Source organism: Aspergillus alliaceus (assembly GCF_009176365.1).
Source record: "Aspergillus alliaceus strain CBS 536.65 unplaced genomic scaffold BDW43scaffold_52, whole genome shotgun sequence".
Lineage (NCBI taxonomy): Eukaryota > Fungi > Ascomycota > Eurotiomycetes > Eurotiales > Aspergillaceae > Aspergillus > Aspergillus alliaceus.
Genome location: NW_022474735.1, coordinates 99,409 through 115,482, shown reverse-complemented (window position 1 = coordinate 115,482; position 16,074 = coordinate 99,409). Strand labels below are relative to the sequence as shown.

The 16,074-nt window shown below is 47.9% G+C and overlaps 6 protein-coding genes across 6 annotated transcripts; 4 read left to right on the top strand and 2 right to left on the bottom strand.

The window, feature by feature from the left end:
- Nucleotides 1-670: 670 nt before the first annotated feature.
- Nucleotides 671-2,111, top strand: BDW43DRAFT_188082 (major facilitator superfamily domain-containing protein). The gene is made up of 2 exons (XM_032038977.1): nt 671-1,363; nt 1,420-2,111. The coding sequence occupies exons 1-2, from the start codon at nt 1,009-1,011 to the stop codon at nt 1,755-1,757; spliced, it is 693 nt and encodes a 230-aa protein (XP_031896331.1). The 5' UTR covers nt 671-1,008; the 3' UTR covers nt 1,758-2,111.
- Nucleotides 2,112-3,415: 1,304 nt separating this feature from the next.
- Nucleotides 3,416-5,660, top strand: BDW43DRAFT_288091 (amino acid/polyamine transporter I). The gene is made up of 8 exons (XM_032043240.1): nt 3,416-3,662; nt 3,717-3,861; nt 3,917-4,140; nt 4,199-4,563; nt 4,630-4,731; nt 4,792-4,951; nt 5,014-5,324; nt 5,387-5,660. Exons 1-8 carry the CDS (start codon nt 3,632-3,634, stop codon nt 5,624-5,626), a joined length of 1,578 nt encoding a protein of 525 aa, XP_031896330.1. The 5' UTR covers nt 3,416-3,631; the 3' UTR covers nt 5,627-5,660.
- Nucleotides 5,661-5,783: 123 nt separating this feature from the next.
- BDW43DRAFT_322133 (FAD-dependent oxidoreductase) lies at nt 5,784-6,995 on the bottom strand (the record flags this gene model as incomplete). Its single annotated transcript, XM_032049494.1, has 1 exon — nt 5,784-6,995. The coding sequence occupies one exon, from the start codon at nt 6,993-6,995 to the stop codon at nt 5,784-5,786; it is 1,212 nt and encodes a 403-aa protein (XP_031896329.1).
- Nucleotides 6,996-7,860: 865 nt separating this feature from the next.
- Nucleotides 7,861-8,952, top strand: BDW43DRAFT_187963 (uncharacterized protein). Its single transcript, XM_032038976.1, has one exon. It carries the CDS (start codon nt 8,035-8,037, stop codon nt 8,797-8,799), a length of 765 nt encoding a protein of 254 aa, XP_031896328.1. The 5' UTR covers nt 7,861-8,034; the 3' UTR covers nt 8,800-8,952.
- Nucleotides 8,953-9,105: 153 nt separating this feature from the next.
- BDW43DRAFT_314881 (uncharacterized protein) lies at nt 9,106-11,979 on the bottom strand (the record flags this gene model as incomplete). The annotated part of the gene is made up of 3 exons (XM_032047934.1): nt 9,106-10,486; nt 11,440-11,641; nt 11,754-11,979. 3 exons carry the CDS (start codon nt 11,977-11,979, stop codon nt 9,106-9,108), a joined length of 1,809 nt encoding a protein of 602 aa, XP_031896327.1.
- A 565-nt stretch (nt 11,980-12,544) lies between these two features.
- BDW43DRAFT_288085 (uncharacterized protein) lies at nt 12,545-15,720 on the top strand. The gene is made up of 2 exons (XM_032043239.1): nt 12,545-13,443; nt 13,503-15,720. The coding sequence occupies exons 1-2, from the start codon at nt 13,077-13,079 to the stop codon at nt 15,326-15,328; spliced, it is 2,193 nt and encodes a 730-aa protein (XP_031896326.1). The 5' UTR covers nt 12,545-13,076; the 3' UTR covers nt 15,329-15,720.
- Nucleotides 15,721-16,074: the final 354 nt, after the last annotated feature.

Below are 16,074 nucleotides of genomic sequence, written 5' to 3'. Positions count from 1 at the left end.
CGCCGAGCATTTCGATGATTTTCGCCGGTACACCTGGATAGTAACGGCATATATGGTAGCTTTCAATGGTGGGGAGAAATCTGTGATAGTTCTTTGTTCAACAATATGCACTACGCACAGATTGCTGAGCCGTTGGTAGGCTTTTTACTACTACACGCCAGGCTTAGCGACATTTTTGGCCGGTTCGCAGTCTTCTACAGCTGTTTAGCCACCTTTGCTCTTTTTTCTGGCCTATGCGGAGCCGCGCAGTCCATGGTACAACTGTATTCATACCTTTTCAATAATTATAGGCAGGATTTAAAACCTAACGCGGCATAGGATCATCTTTCGTGCCCTCCAGGGCGTCGGCGCCTCCGGGCTCTTCTCCTTGACCATGGTGATTGTACCTGACATCACACCTGACCGCTGGTTAGGAGTATACTCCGGCCTCATTAGCTCCGTTTTTGCTCTATCGAGTATTCTAGGGCCTTTGCTTGGCGGTCTGATTGCTCAGCATTCCACATGGAGATGGGTATTTCTCCTGAAGTATGAACCATAATATGACTATTCTTCCCCGTGCCTATTCTTATTCTAATATCACACTTCATTATCAGTGTACCAGGTTCTGCCATATGTGCGTTTATGGTAGCGCCTGCCGTACGATCTCACAACGCGTTCAAGTCAATTAGAGGAAAATGGAAGCAGATTGATATACCTGGCTCCATTTTCTTCTTAGCAGGGACCATACTTTTAATATACTCTCTACAAAGCGCAAATTCGTCCGGTAGCAATTTTGGTTGGTCGAGTAGAGTCATCATCGGCTGTCTAGTCGGATCCGGTGTCTCGCTTATATCTTTCATCATCTACGAGTTGATTATGCAGCGATATTTCTCAATATCTCCTTTATTCCCACTTTCGTTGCTGCTTAGGTTGGATATTGCTTTGCTTATGGCGTGGGTACTCCCACCGAAAGATATACCTGTCACATCTGTTTGATTGTACTCACTCAGTCTCAGATCAGCCTTTTTCATGGGCAGTTCGTTCTATTCGACCATCATTCAGCTACCTCAGCGATTACAGCAGGTGAATTCCAAAAGCCCAACTACATCGGGCGTGCTTCTTCTCCCGGTACTACTACCTTCAGCGGCGTTCTCTGCCCTCTCCGGGGGGCTTTATCGCAAGTTTCCAACTTCTGCAACATTGCTACTGACTCTCGGAGGCTGCCTACAAGTCATTGGTGTTGGGCTTTTATCCACTTTGTCCATTAAGCAATCCGTGCCGGCTAGACAATATGGTTTCGAGGTGGTAACAGGTGTAGGCTTCGGACTCATGCTTCCGTCATTTATGATTCTGGCAAGGGACTGGGTTTCGAAAGAAGAATACGGTTAGTAGCCCTTTAATATTATTCTGAACAGCAAAATCGTGCTAAACTTCAAATAGCTACAGCAATGGGTCTTGTGAATACCTTCCGCACATTGGGAGGTTGTGTTTCTATTGCGGTCAATAATGCAATAATGAACGAAGAACTTCCGAAGAAAGCTGCCTTCTTAAGCTCAAAGCAGCTTGAAACTATAAAAACGTCATCTTTGACACTACTACATCTCTCACCGGACGAGGTTCTCAAGGTTCGTGCAGCTTACGGTGAAGTGTACAATCAACAATTTTTTGTGACAGCTATGCTTTCAATTGTATCCGCTATAGCGGCAAGTGTACTTCTGGCTAGACAGTACAAAACACCGAGACAAGTTCACGCTAGTGTTGGAAGTCGCCAAGAATAATAAAAGGCGGGGACAATATTGCTCCTTTGTGGTTGGTGTCGGTGGGTTTCTAGTCTGGACACGAAGAAATTGTCCGAGGGGACTCACCAATCAGTTGCGTGGCATATTATCAGATTCGGATGAAAAGAACTGGGTTGAATATTATAATGATTATATTAGAGCAGGTGTATAGATCCTTACAATCTTACTACTCTTTATCCCAGCTCAACGAATCAGGTACCAACGTACAACAATATGAGGCTACTTTATCTTCACGGTGCCGGGACCAACTCTGATATACGTGTGTATAAACTACACAAAAGCTAACATGACTATACTAATAACTCTAAGTATAGATCTTCAAAATACAATTAGGTAAGATTCGATCTTCTCACCCTTTCTGGCATAAATCCGCTACTAAATTACTTAGGACCACTCATCCACCATCTTCTCAAAGAAGACTCCACATATTCATTTGAATTTGTGGATGCAGAGGTAGATTGTCCTCCAGCCGAGGGTAATTCCTCTCATACCCGCCCTCTACAGTATAACGTCTAACCCTGAGAAGGCATTGAGGCACTCTATCTAGGCCCATTTCGAGAATGGTACACGTGGGACTTCGTCAAGCGAGTACCTCCAGGAGAAACGGTCACCGACGCAATAGAAGGTATACTCTCCATAATTGAGGAAGACGGCCCATTTGACGGCTTGATTGGCTTCTCTCAAGGCTGTGCAGTCGCCTCTGCTCTCTTAGCACACTATTCTACTCTGCACCCATATGAACCTCAGACTAATTTGTTCAAATTTGCGGTGTTTATATGCGGCTCTCGTCCTTTTAACTACGATGGGTCTGAGTTGTTGGATGCCTCGGTACATGGGCAGGTTATTCAGATTCCTACAGCGCATGTTGTTGGTAGGAACGATCCGTGGCATAAGGAGAGTTTGGGACTCTATTCGTTGTGTGACGGTCAGTCGGCCAAATTGTATGACCATGGTCAGGGGCATTTACTCCCTGTGAATCAGAACACCACAACCATTGTCGCAGATATGCTAAAATACACAGCATCGAGAGCTTTCCTGACTTGTTAGCACTCTTAGATAAGAGTGAATCTAACATGATATGAAAGTGGGGGGAATTTTCCTCATTATTGGATTGTTTTACTTGAATTTCAAAAGTCGGGGCTAGTCTGCACAGAAAGTATAGAACACGAGGTTGAGAGTTATAATTCATAGAATAAGCAAGCTTATTGTTACTAGCAGATTAGAACGACGTAGGATAGAGTAAGTCCTGCTAAGGATCAAGTAGACATGGACGCGCATACTACTTCGGATTAGCCTGACTACCCTATTGACACAATTCTAGCGAAGAATTGATTACAGTGCTCTGTTCCAGAGAAACACGCATATCACTTTCATACTCTTGTATTGCGTTATCTCCTCGAGGACAGGAGAGATACAGGACAATATGCGCCCACAGTCAGGGACACGAATTTAATAATTAAGCTTAAATACTAATTTTTTTAATAGACAGGGTTCAGGGTTACTGCAGTTGGAGGTGTTAATTAACAAAAGAAATTAAAATATAGACTAAAAGTCGGCTGTGGCCGCGCCGACGATGACACCATCGCAAGCATATCTGAAGCCATACATTAGCAATACTTCGGCCAACCACCGACTACCTATCATACCCCTTCAGTCATAAATCATGTGGGATGCTCTAAGCTTTCCCGGCTTGGTGCGGCTTAACTATGTAATATCTTACTCGTCACGCAATTGCATGGCATTTCGTCTCATTGTGGGTAAAGTTAGGCTACTCCTATATAAATGCAAAACAGACGCGACCCGAAGAATCCGTGAAAAGTTAGAGGACAACTTGCGCCTGCAAAGTGACGAGAATGGGGCAAGGCGATAACACAATAACTTGGGGTAAGTTGAAGTCAACCTACCAGAAACGAATATCTGCTCATTTTCTATCCATAGTTCATTCACGGAATGAAGACACCGACCATGACGACCTCAAAGTGCAGGACTCCTTGAAAGTGATCGAATCGCATATACTTCAAGAGAGGCAAATTGGTGTATTCGGGGCTATTTCACTAATTGTGAACAAAATTGTTGGCGCTGGGTATGTCCATGCTTCGGTGTCTTCAACGAAACTCCAGTCTAACTTGTTCTCACAGAATATTCTCAACGCCAGCAACAATTTTCAAACTCAGTGGGAGTGTCGGCATGTCTTTGATGCTATGGATTGTTGCAGGCATGATCTCTACATGCGGCGCTTTGGTAATGTTGGAGTTTGGTACCGGCATTCCGCGATCTGGAGGCATTAAGATCTACCTTGAACGATCATTTTCTCCAAAACTCCTACAAACTTGCATCTATCTGTTCTACTGCGTTTTCCTCCGTGAGTGACATATCCCGAAGCCTTAAAGGGCCTTCCCACTTACAGAATTATTGGATAGAGGTTTCCGCAAGTAACGCCATCACGTCCTCCTCCTACCTTCTTTTAGCCGGAGGAGTCGAGTCAACCACCTGGAAATTGCGAGGCGTGGCTATTGCTGCTGCTGCCTTTGCAGTAAGTATCCATACAGTTGTACCAAGGGTAGGAAGAGGATTGCAAGATCTCCTGAGCGCAGTCAAGCTCTTCACATTACTTTTTATCGTATGCACTGGATTTGCTGCTCTTGCCGGTCATCGCAGAGTCCCTGATCCGCGGAACTTCGATGTCAGCACTTCTTTCAAAGGCACATCTAACAATGGCTACAATATTGGTACTGCGCTATTAGATGCGATCTTCTCTTTTCAAGGTTATGATAATGTCAATGCGGTATGAACCACCCTAGCCGCCGTTTGACGTCCTTCGGCCTTCTAACTGGGTACTCTACTTGTTTAGGTTCTGTCGGAGGTGAAGAATCCCAAGAAGACCCTTCGTATTGCCCTGCCATCGGCGATGGGTATAATTACCGTTCTCTATGTTCTAGCAAATGTAGCCTATGTACGTCTTTATCTCCATGCTCTTTCAAGAAGCCCCGTACTGATTACATTATGGGGACAGTTCGCCGCAGTGCCAAAAGAGGAGTTCACCAACTCCAATATTACGATCGCAGCATCACTATTCAAAAATGTTTTCGGAGACTCGGCCGGATCTAAGGCTCTTCCTGCCCTTGTTGCCATCTCTGCCATTGGCCATCTCCTCGGTATTGCATATACAGTCCGTAAGTGTGTCTATGCATACAGCATCTTCGGACGCCGCGAAACTAAAATGTTCGACGAATAGCCCGTGTCCTGCAGGAACTTGCTAAAGACGGCATCACACCCTTCCCTAATATCATGATGCAGAACCGCCCATTCCGGACACCCATTATCGCACTGGCTGTTCATCTAGGCATCACAGTGCTATTCATCTGTGCACCACCAGCAGGAGACGCCTTCAACTTTATCGTCAGCCTTAGTTCGTACCCTACTACCTTCCTCTTGACAGCCATCACAGTGGGTCTAGTCAAGCTTCGCCTATCCAAGCATGAAAATTGGACCTCCGCATTCACCGCTCCATGGGTGGTGATTGGATTCTATCTCGCGGGTAATATCGTATGTGCACCACGCCCTTAAATCATCTGTCTCTGGTATACATCTTTTCTAACATTGCCAAGTTCCTAATCATCATGCCTTTTATCCCGCCGCCCAACGGAAAGGGAAACACCAATCTTCCCTACTGGCTGAGCCCGGTTGTTGCTCTGGGCATATTGTCATTGGGTATCATCTATTATTTTCTGCGGTTTGTCTTGTTTCCTTGGGTCTTTAGGTACGCATTGCAGCCTGTTGCTGTGGAACTCAGCGATGGGTCACAGGTCACTAGGTATAGGATTCGGAAGATAGGTGATTCCAGTTAGACATAGCGATGGCTTAATATATATATATTTTGAAGCATTTCACACTTATAAGGTTCTACTATATGCGTATACACTCTAGTATCTTCACTAATAGAGCAAGATATCAACTCTGATTAAGAGAGGAAGTGAAAGAAGAAAAGATACAGAGCAACAACAATTACAAGTCAACCATCTCACACTCTTCAACTGGCCGAAGGCCAAACGTCTTCAGACCACCTTGCCAACTCCTTCCAACAGCCATCTTCGCAAACTCCCTCATCTCACTCTCATAACTACCAATAACCTTCGGATCAACCTTGTCAACACCACCAGCCTCAACAATCTTCCTCGCTAGTTCCGCTGAATCCCTAAGGGCAGTGACCAGACCCATCGCCCCGGTCGGTGGCATAACATGAATCGCATCACCGAGCAGCGTCACCCGCGGCGAAACCCCCCAGGCAGGAATCTCCAACGGAGCGGACGAGATCCGCAGAGTCGACGTCTGCTCTGCCCCCTGCATATCAAAAATAGCCCGCAGCCCAGGACTCCAATCCTTCGTAAGCTCGACCGCCAAATCCGCAGCTTCCTCATTATCAAGGTACAAAAACTTCTCATCCGGAACCTGTATTGTCGAAGAATGCGCCCCAAGAACCCAGTACACATACGGACTAGGGAGTTCCGGCTCCGAAACCCCATCCAGATTCGGAAACCACGTAGCCTCAAAAAGCATAGTCTTCTGCTGCCCCGGAACACGCTCATCAATGACAATATTCATGCCCCGCTGGTACTCCTGCGGAAACCGCTCGAGAAACTCCGGCGTCATGGGCGTCTTCCCGTACAATGAGCGCATGCCGGTATCAATGACCTTGAAACCGGGGATAAGTTGCTTGCGAACGCGCGATCCCACACCATCTGCACCAACTAGTAGCGCGCCGTGCTCGACACTCCCGTCTGTGAAATGGGCTGAGACACCATCATTGTGGAGCGTGTAGTGATCAAGTGCCTTGCCGAAAAACACGTCGTCTTTTAGCCCCGTGAGAAGGACCTTCCGGAATGTCGTCCGGTCGACTGTATATGGCTTAGGGCCCTTCAGGGGAGGGGGCCCTATACGGGTTGTATCGTCCACGAGTGACCCGTCTGCTTTGACCTGGACGCCGAATGCGATAGCGGCGGCGCAAGTTTGCTCGAAGAGGGTATATAGTTCTGGTGTTAGGGCATACTGGAGGGCGTAGATACCGTGTTCCATGACGCGGAGTCTGTACCCTTGAGGGCGGAAGTCGATTTCTGCATCTTTTTCGAAGAGCTTGAAGTGGATGTTGTGCTTTTTGAGGGCTTGGGCGAGGCAGAGGCCTCCTAGCCCGCCGCCGATGATTAGGATTGGGCGTGACATTTTATACTTATTTAAGGGCTTTAGTTCTTTACTTGATGCCGCAGTATATCCAATGCTCAATAGTATGTATATATGTGTTTGCTATATAGCTCAATCGCAAGAGCGCAGCCTAGCTTTATATCCTCGAGATCCATACTCCTTGAAAACTATGGCTTCATCGAGGCACATATGGGGCTGACGACCTCCGTGCCTCCGATCTAGATATTAAACATAATGGCCGTAGGCGGCCAATGATGGCTCCCGATCGCATGATTGCATCGGGGTGTTTGTAGCCGAGTGTCCGACATTTCTTAAGGTGGGTCAGTTCTGGGCGCAACATTCATGTGTGGTTTTCGTGCAGGTAAAGTGCCAAAAATCGCTCGACAGGGGCAACATGAGATTCTTAAAGACTAGGAGCAGTATGATTATATAGTAATCAGAATTCTGCCAGATTGTTACTCGGAATTCATTGTTTTAGAGATCTATTGTCATTTCATCTAGAAACCTCCACTATTATGTACACTGCGTCATGATCAGCCCTACTTAACGGAAGCGCCACCTGATTCGCGGAAAGATCGCCCTTCAGTGTCCAGTCCAGTCCAACATTTCATTGGTTGGCTGTTACAAGAGTCGAAAGCTGTATGTCTACTAGGAAAGCATCATATACCCGTGGAATTTAACCACTAACTGCCCTACCAGATCGCTGGCTCTAGGGTTATTCCTCATTGGACTTGCCCTTCAAGAACTAACCGCGAATAGTATCAAAGAAAATGATGGCTGTGCTCTGCGCCCGACGCGGAACAAGCCGCTAGGCCCGTATTATCCCAGAAGCAGTTTTGAGATAACTGCACTTGCCGTGATTCCCTCAAGAACAGACGATGAAGAGCCTCCTCAAGGGTTGCAAGACCCTCGTGACCATTGGATATCACGTGGCGATGGCCATGGATAAATTGTCAGCCTTACATCTGACGTGCATATCACCTTCTAATAATTCAATTCTTCTAATCGTTTCTCACTCATACCGAGAACAGAAGTATTGAATATACAATTTCCAACCAATATGTCCAAGGCAGAATTTACGACTTACGAGGAGGACATCCCTTCCTACGAAGAAAGCATTCGCTCACCCCCCACAGAGAAGCCACTCTCCACCATCACACCCAACATAGCAACATCCCTCCATCGCCATCTCGATACAAGTCGAGTTCGACGCGTCCACTCTATCCTCTCCCAGTATGTGGATCCACTCCTAGCTCAGCAAGCATCGTCAGGCCTGTACAAAACTACCTTCATTCTCATCCCCTCCAATGTCACATCACTACATCCCAGAACGCAGAATAGCTACTCCACTCCGAAAGAGCCCGAGCCGGTCGGATTCCCGACCTCGACGGTAGTAAAGCTCGTCCAACTAGAGGGAGAGGAACATACGATCGAGTTCTGGCGACAGCCTGCCGTGTTGCGGGAACTAGAGTCGTCGCTTCGAGCTAGGCTTGCGGCGAGTGGTCACAAGATTGAGGGGCAGGGTGCGCTCCCTGTATCTATCGGGGAGCCGCAGTCGCCGAGCTCAAAAGATGAGAGTAAGTCTAAGCGGAGGCGGTCGCTATGGTCAAGACTCACGCAGGGCCCGTCGGATGCGGTGATTGTGGATCGGAAGTTGGGTTGGCGTGCCGATCACGAGGAAGCAACCGGTCGCAAATTGCCGAGGGATCAGGTCAGGGTTTCTGTTGAGTGGAAGGAGGTTTGCCTGCGCGTAGAGAATGACATGGGTCTATACGAGAATTGCTATGCGCCGGGGATCTGTCTCTCAGTAGAGGTGGGAGAATAGAGCGATCAGAAGTACTTACGCTTCAATACTCTGCATGGTATCTTTTTGCAGAAATTATGAGGAGCCACAGAGGACGGTATATGGTTGTTTAGTGTCATCGATATTTAGACAGTCTAGTTTCGAACCTAGACATGGGTGCGTCGACAGATCCCTAGTGCAGCCGCAGCCATTCTCCAGGATATGGGTAAGCCTTAGCCTATTCAATGGGAAGATACACGAGACCGTTTCGGTGGAATATGATCGGAGAATAAGGCATACTATCTACCTCATTGTTTATACATCCAGCTTTGGGTGTTGTGTAATGCATTATTCTGCCACCGCGGGGCCACTGTATTCTACGGCTGTGGTTGAAGTTCCATCGCCTGCACCTTGTCCTCCGCTAACTTGTGCGAGGAGTTCTTGAATTACAGATGCGGCCGCTTTAGCATCCCACAGCCCGTCTCGGCTGGGCAAGTTAGGATGTTGCAGGAGAGAAATCGCCGTCTCCAACGTTTGCTTACTGGTCGTTTTGAGGCAAACATGCAGCAGTCCCCCAACAAGCTGGGTTGAGAGAGTGAAAGGTCGGTTGTAGCTCGTAGTAGATCCCGGGGGGGTATCAAGAAGTGTCGATATCTCTGAGAGGGCAGTGTCCAGCCAGTGGTCGCTAATTTGCCGGTGAATAACTGAGGTCGAGGACGATCCCCGATCAGCGGTAACGGACAATGCTTCCGTACACGGCCAGGGAAAGCGCTGTAGAAGGACGCCGTAGTACATTCGTGCTTGTATACGCAGTAGCAATATGCGCTTAGCAAATCTTTCCTCGCTGGCCTCATATAGCTCCTCTATCGCAGTCATAAAGCGTTCGAACTGCATCTCAAGAACCTCTCGCTCGTGTAGTACCTCTAGGGGTATCTGTGCTAGTGGTTTATGCTTGACATCGGCATAAATTTTGAGGTGACGCGTGAACCAATTCTCAAGTTTTAGAAGCACAGCCTCACCCTGGGCAATGTTTTGCAAGGCCTCGGGGACAACATGGTACACGCCGTGGACCTCGTTCGATGAGACCAGGCTGAGCATCGGAGGACCTCGACTAAGATCATAGACACTAGCTTGGATGTCCAGACACGAGAACAAAGCTGTGATATGAGGAACAATATCATCAGGCCTAGACATGTGTGAAGAGGGTGAGTCCTTTTGGCACCGCTGCAAGAGTTTCAGACCAAGGTCAAGATGTCTTATCGCTTGCTGAGGATTGCCAATGAGAGTCTCGAAGGCATAGAATACGGTGCTACATGTAAGCGCGACTTCTGGCGAAGCACCAGCCGTGGAAAGATAGGACCTCAACTGTCGATGACACTTCGCGATACGCTGTAAAACTCTCGGCGGCGGGGGGCTGGCGGTATTGTAACGAGATAATTCCCCCGATAGATGATCCTGATATAGTGAACTTAGCGTCACTAGTGCATGACGGATGACGGGCTCATGGTAGCTTCTCTGCAGGATCAGAGTGGTCCACAACGTCGGATCAGTATAACTCGATAAGCTCTCGGCAGCCTGGCAACAGTAGAAGTGTAACAGCTGCCTATCAGCCTGGCTACCCGGGACTTTGAATGGGATGCTATACGAGGTTATGGGAACGGATCTCCCAACTTGGGTCTGCACCGCAATTGAGTTCGAGAGAGAGTATCCATCGCAATTGCGGCCGGTGCTGGTACATCGGTGGCAATGAGGTTTCTGCTCGTCACATTTTACCCGACGAATCCTTGGTATTTTATAGCCTCAGTTAGACAACAACTCATGCAGTGGGGAATATGTTGTCGATCCCTTACTTGCACGTAAGACAACCCGTCTTGACTTTTGGCGCACTTCGTCGAGGCTTCTTCATCACTTCCGGCATTTTACTATAATTCCTTGCAACCCATAATTTGAGTAACATGGATTAGAAAAGGAAGATCACGTTTACAGGGTTTCGTCATCTTTTGGGGCCAAAAGAAATCCGAGGCTAAAAATAAAACTCTGGCCACTTTACTCTTCTTGGCCACGTGCATCCAGAATGTCAGGGCTAAGTTATACAGTAGTTGAGTTATTGACAATACACCACCCTATTTTAGTCTACTTGAAGCGTGACAAATTGATGTCATCCTCTCTGGCAAGCAGTGGGTTAATAGAAGAAACAATTGCAAAGACCCTGTGTGCGGGAAATGCCCCACCAAGGCATATATAATAATGTCTTAAGAGTATTGCTCCATACTACATACCGAAGAGGCGTGCGATGAATAGCCGGAAGAGGAATTCTGTCCCAGGGTGTAACACCGTGAAACTGAATCAGAACAACCTCAAGTGTATATTTTACTTCAAACCGTCTACTCCTGTGCAACAATCATCTACAAGAAGATCCACTTCGTCGTGGATCAGATAAATAGCGTGATTATCGACCATCCATTAAGATAAACAGCAAATGTCTTGGCACCAAAGTATCGCCACCAAAGGGTATCGAGGGTATAAAGATCCTTCAACTTGAACACACAGCATCCGGAATAAAATTAACAGCAATCAGCACAACAGAAGCAACCCGTTGGGAAACTTGAATATTATGTCGTTAGTGGGATTATTCCAGGAGAACGAGAGGCAAAGGCAAAAACTATTAATAGTATTACTAACCATGAAGAGCCATGTTTTACATCGTCTTCCCCCTTCTTGTGGACCAGTTCATTTTCTATGGCTTGTATGGCCCTCTCATAATGTGGATCGTTTTCCTCCTTCAGGATATCTTTCGCCTGACGTAACTCGGACTCTTTCATCCATGTCAAGAGAAACTGTCCCAGGCGTGGTCTGTGGAGGTCAATAGCATCTTCCATTGGCCCTAGGGGACTCCTTTAGTACACACTGAAGATTGGAGATCTTCCCAGAGAACTATAAGTAAACCTGGAGGGGACAAAAGGAAGGAATATAAGAAGGAGAGAAATCTAACGTACTGTCTACAGTTTTCATCTGCCGGAATGACTTCCAGATCTTCATCTGTTCTTCTTCCTTGGTATGCAGAAAGACCTGGAACTTAAATTTCTTTTTTCCGACGCGTAAGTTCTGCCACCAGAAGTACTCGTCGCACGAGAGGTATTGTTCCAACACGTCGCCTAAAATGTACCTGGCGAGACCATCATCTGGGTATCCGAACCGATATGGTCCGAGACTGCGGTCCATAGCGGGTTTCTGTGAAAAGGGGGTAGAATATACACCGAAAGTGATTTACAGAGAGGCGTGTTTGATCTTGACCTTTGGGGGAGGATAAATGGTAATATGTGACGTCGTTTGAACAAGCTCATCCCCTTAAACTATTAGACTTAAGGGATCCCCCTGAGAGAGGAAAAAGAGAATATACGTATGGGGAGGGGGCTGGTCAATTCTCCAGGTCGGGTGCCAAGCCCTAGTACCTGACTAAGAAAGGTCAAACCGTACTCGTTTATCATAGCTTTTTATTCCGTCTTGTACGCGGCAGGGTCCCACTGATCGTCTACATGGCTACTGGACTTGGCTTGAACCCTAGAGCTTAGTTCTGCTGGCCCCTCCTTTGTGCCCGGTTTGTTTCTTTTTTTGAGTAATTGTTCCCAGGGACCCTGCTCGACACAGCCTTCTCTCCTACACCAATCATGACTCCAACCCAACCTTTAACATGCGGCACACAGCCCCCGTTTCACTTGGCCCGTATTCCCCTAGAATAATTTGGTTGACTGATCTGGATTCTATATTCAAATTCAAACAATTAAAAAAAAAGTCAATGCTTTTCATGTCCCACTCGTTTCAAGTTACAAATGGTGTTCCCGCCAACCGTTGGGTGATATCAAAAAACTAGAAACATGGCCTCCATTCCCAGGGCGATGCCGTTCCCACTCGTGGGAAGCTAAGACCAAGAGAGACACTGTAATACAACATCGTCGCACCGAGAAGCGTGAAGACAAAGCGCAGGGCCCAAAGGGGGAGGCGTAAGATTCTGCCCGTCTCTCTCTGATTCAGGAGATGAAGACTGCAAATCCCAGCGGAGAGGGACCTGTTCATCGGAATGGCTGGGAGAGACGATCGTAGTCCCACCTAGCATACGTCAACCTAAATCTCTTTTAATGTGAGCTGAGGTAAACTTCTCGCCCCAGACTCCGCGAAAGTGACCTCAAACGATCTCATCGCTCGTGCAGTCGACACAAATGACCGATTCTTCCCCAGGAAATTCATTCTTTTTCGTGCTTTGATTTCGTACTGGTTCCTTTTTATTTTTTTCCTATTCTCTTTGTCAGTTCTCAGTAGACATGCTTCTAATATCAATATTGTCAGTACTCACTTTTCTTTGCTCGGTGCCTGTCTCGGCTTCGCGAGTGATCAAATCCAACTCCCTAGACCTATGTACCGACAACAAGAACTTCACCGCAACCTTTTTCAATGTAACGTTTACGCCTGATGACCGACTCCTGTCCGTGGGCTTCAACGGCACGGTAGCCATCTCCGGAAATGTTGTCGCGGACCTCTCGTTGACGGCCTACGGCAAAAAGGTCATCACGAAGACACTGGACCCGTGCAAGATGAAGGAACAACGCCTGTGTCCCATGAACATCGGCAAGCTGGAAATCCCGGCGATCCAGACGACTTTGCCGCAAAGCGTTATCAATCAAGTGCCGAGTAAGAATGATCCGCTCACGCCTCTCGTCCAACGCAGACTGACACATGTATCCCGCTAGACGTTGCATACACCGTACCTGATCTCGATGCATCGGTTCGCGTCTATATCAATTCCACGGATACGGGGGCCCCGATTGCCTGCATGGAAGCAAGCCTCTCCAATAGTAAAACCGTATACCAACAGGCGGTGGGGTGGGTTCTTGCATTGTGTATCGGGCTGGGCCTGGCTTCATCGGGGATTGCATCAGTTCTTGGTTATTCCCATGCCGCGTTGCATGTCGCAGCTAAAACCCTTGCGCTCTTTGGCTTTGTGCAGTCCCAAGCCATCCTCGGAATGACCAGCGTCCATATGCCCCCGATCGTCGAGTCCTGGACTCAGAACTTCCAGTGGAGCATGGGCATCATGCATTTAGGCTTCATCGAGATAATCGCCACTTGGTACCTTCGGGCCACAGGTGGTACCTCGTCAAATCTGCTGTCTGACCTGGAAAATACGTCGGTCAATGTGCTCAAACGGAAGCGATCGTTAGGTGTTAGCGCCGGCGCGTTGATGAAGCGAGGCTCCAGTGACGAAGGCGCACCCGACGGATCCAAAACCATATACGGCATCGATCGTGTTGGGTTCAAAGCCGGCATTGAACGAACTAACATTTTCATGACCGGGTTCATCTTCGTCATTATCTTCATTGGATTTACGATGCTAATCGTAGGGCTCGTCCGACTTATCTCTGGTCTTCTTGCAAAATCCGGAAAGGCCGACAGTACCAAGATGGACAGCAACACATGGGCGGTTAGTATGAAGGGCATTCTGCTTCGCCTGATCCTCCTGTGCTATCCCGCAGTGTGTATTCTCTGCCTCTGGGAATTTACTACCCATGATTCTGTCGCCGAGGTGATCCTCGCCGTTGTCATGCTTCTATCGATGACCGCTATATTAGTCATGGCAGCTGCACGAATCATCCTCAAAGCAAGGCGCTCGGTCGAGATCTACAAGAGCCCTGCCTTCATGCTGCAGAATGATACGGTGTTCATGAACAAATGGGGCTTCCTATATGCACACCACCACCCGCAGGCGTATTACTTTGTCGCGCTTATGGTTGTGTACATCTTTGTCAAGGGCGTCTTCGTCGGGCTATGTCAAGTATCGTCAGCCGCTCAAATAGCAGCCTTGTTCGTCATCGAGCTTCTCATGCTGGTCGCCGTCTGCGTCATCCGACCATGGATGGACAAGAAGACCAATATCATGAACATCACCATCGCATCCATCAACACCCTTAACATCCTCCTACTCCTGATCTTCAACTTCCGCGAGCGCGACATGGCAACCAGTATCATGGGCGTCATCCTCTTTGTCTACAACGCCATTCTCACTCTCGCCCTCCTCATCGTCATCTTAATCGCCTCGATCATGGCCCTGGTCTCCAAAAACCCAGACAACAAGTACCAGCCCATGAAAGACGATGGCTCCTCCATCATGTCCCGTACGCATATGACAGAACTGGACGCCTTAGGTGCCGCAGCGCGAGGCTCTCCGGACCCAGGCCAAAAGCAAAACCCCTTCGCTCATAACGAAATTCCTCCGAACAACGCCCCTGGCCTCTACCCCTCAAATCCAAACTCTCCGAACCATATGACCGGTGCAGCTCACTCCCCGTCCTCTCCCCTCGACCCATCCGTCCCTCTCTTCCCCTCCAGCGACACCCGGAGTGGTTCACCCTACCAGTCTGGCGACCATAGCCTCAGCCCGTCTGACTACAGCCAGCCCAGCGCCTCGCCAGTCAATCGGGGATACAATGTCTCGCCCGTTCGCACACCCTCGCCGCATGCATACAGGACAGCCAACAACGCCAGTCCATGGCAACGAGGAGCCGGATACGAACACTGAGATCCTATCCTGTATAACAAACAAGCACATAGCCCTCGCGTATCCTCGCGTGGTCTTTGCCGTGGATACGTTAGACACGTACGAACGACAATTGTCTATATAGACAACTGGCGATTTGCCTGGATGGGTCCCCCGATCACCGGTGAGATTCGCCATCTGTACAAACATTGTTTTCTTCGCACTCGGACATACTTCTTAGAGATATATATAGCATATCAGCAATTGACTCGCTGGACAACAGTACTTGGAAATCTTGATATGAGTTTAATCATGGAAATTTGGCTAGGAGTTATGGTGTACATAGCAGGTATTATAGATCTTGTCAATGATTACTACTTGAGTAATTCGAACCTTGTGCTCGAAGCAAACAGTTGCCTTTGGGAAGAGGCTCCTTCCACTCTTCAATTAGGCAGTGTTCACGGCCAACACACTATTCCCGACCTTGTACGGCCTAAATACGGCAGAACCCTACGTAAAAATTTAAAATTCGAGACCCCGACGTCGAACCGTCATTCAATACAGTGAAGGAACCTAACGATGCAAGATTGAATTACAAAACTCGATACAGGCAACAACTCAGGGTGGTGTACCTAGTCTAAGTGGGAAACGCGAAGGAGCTAGATCCCAGTATACCACTAATCCTGCGATCCACTGTTGATTAAGGAAAAAAAAAATAGATATCGGTCTTAGAAGGCGGCAATTTCTCCTCCACGGTAAAGTGTGCCTAGCGGTGAATTGTCAACCGG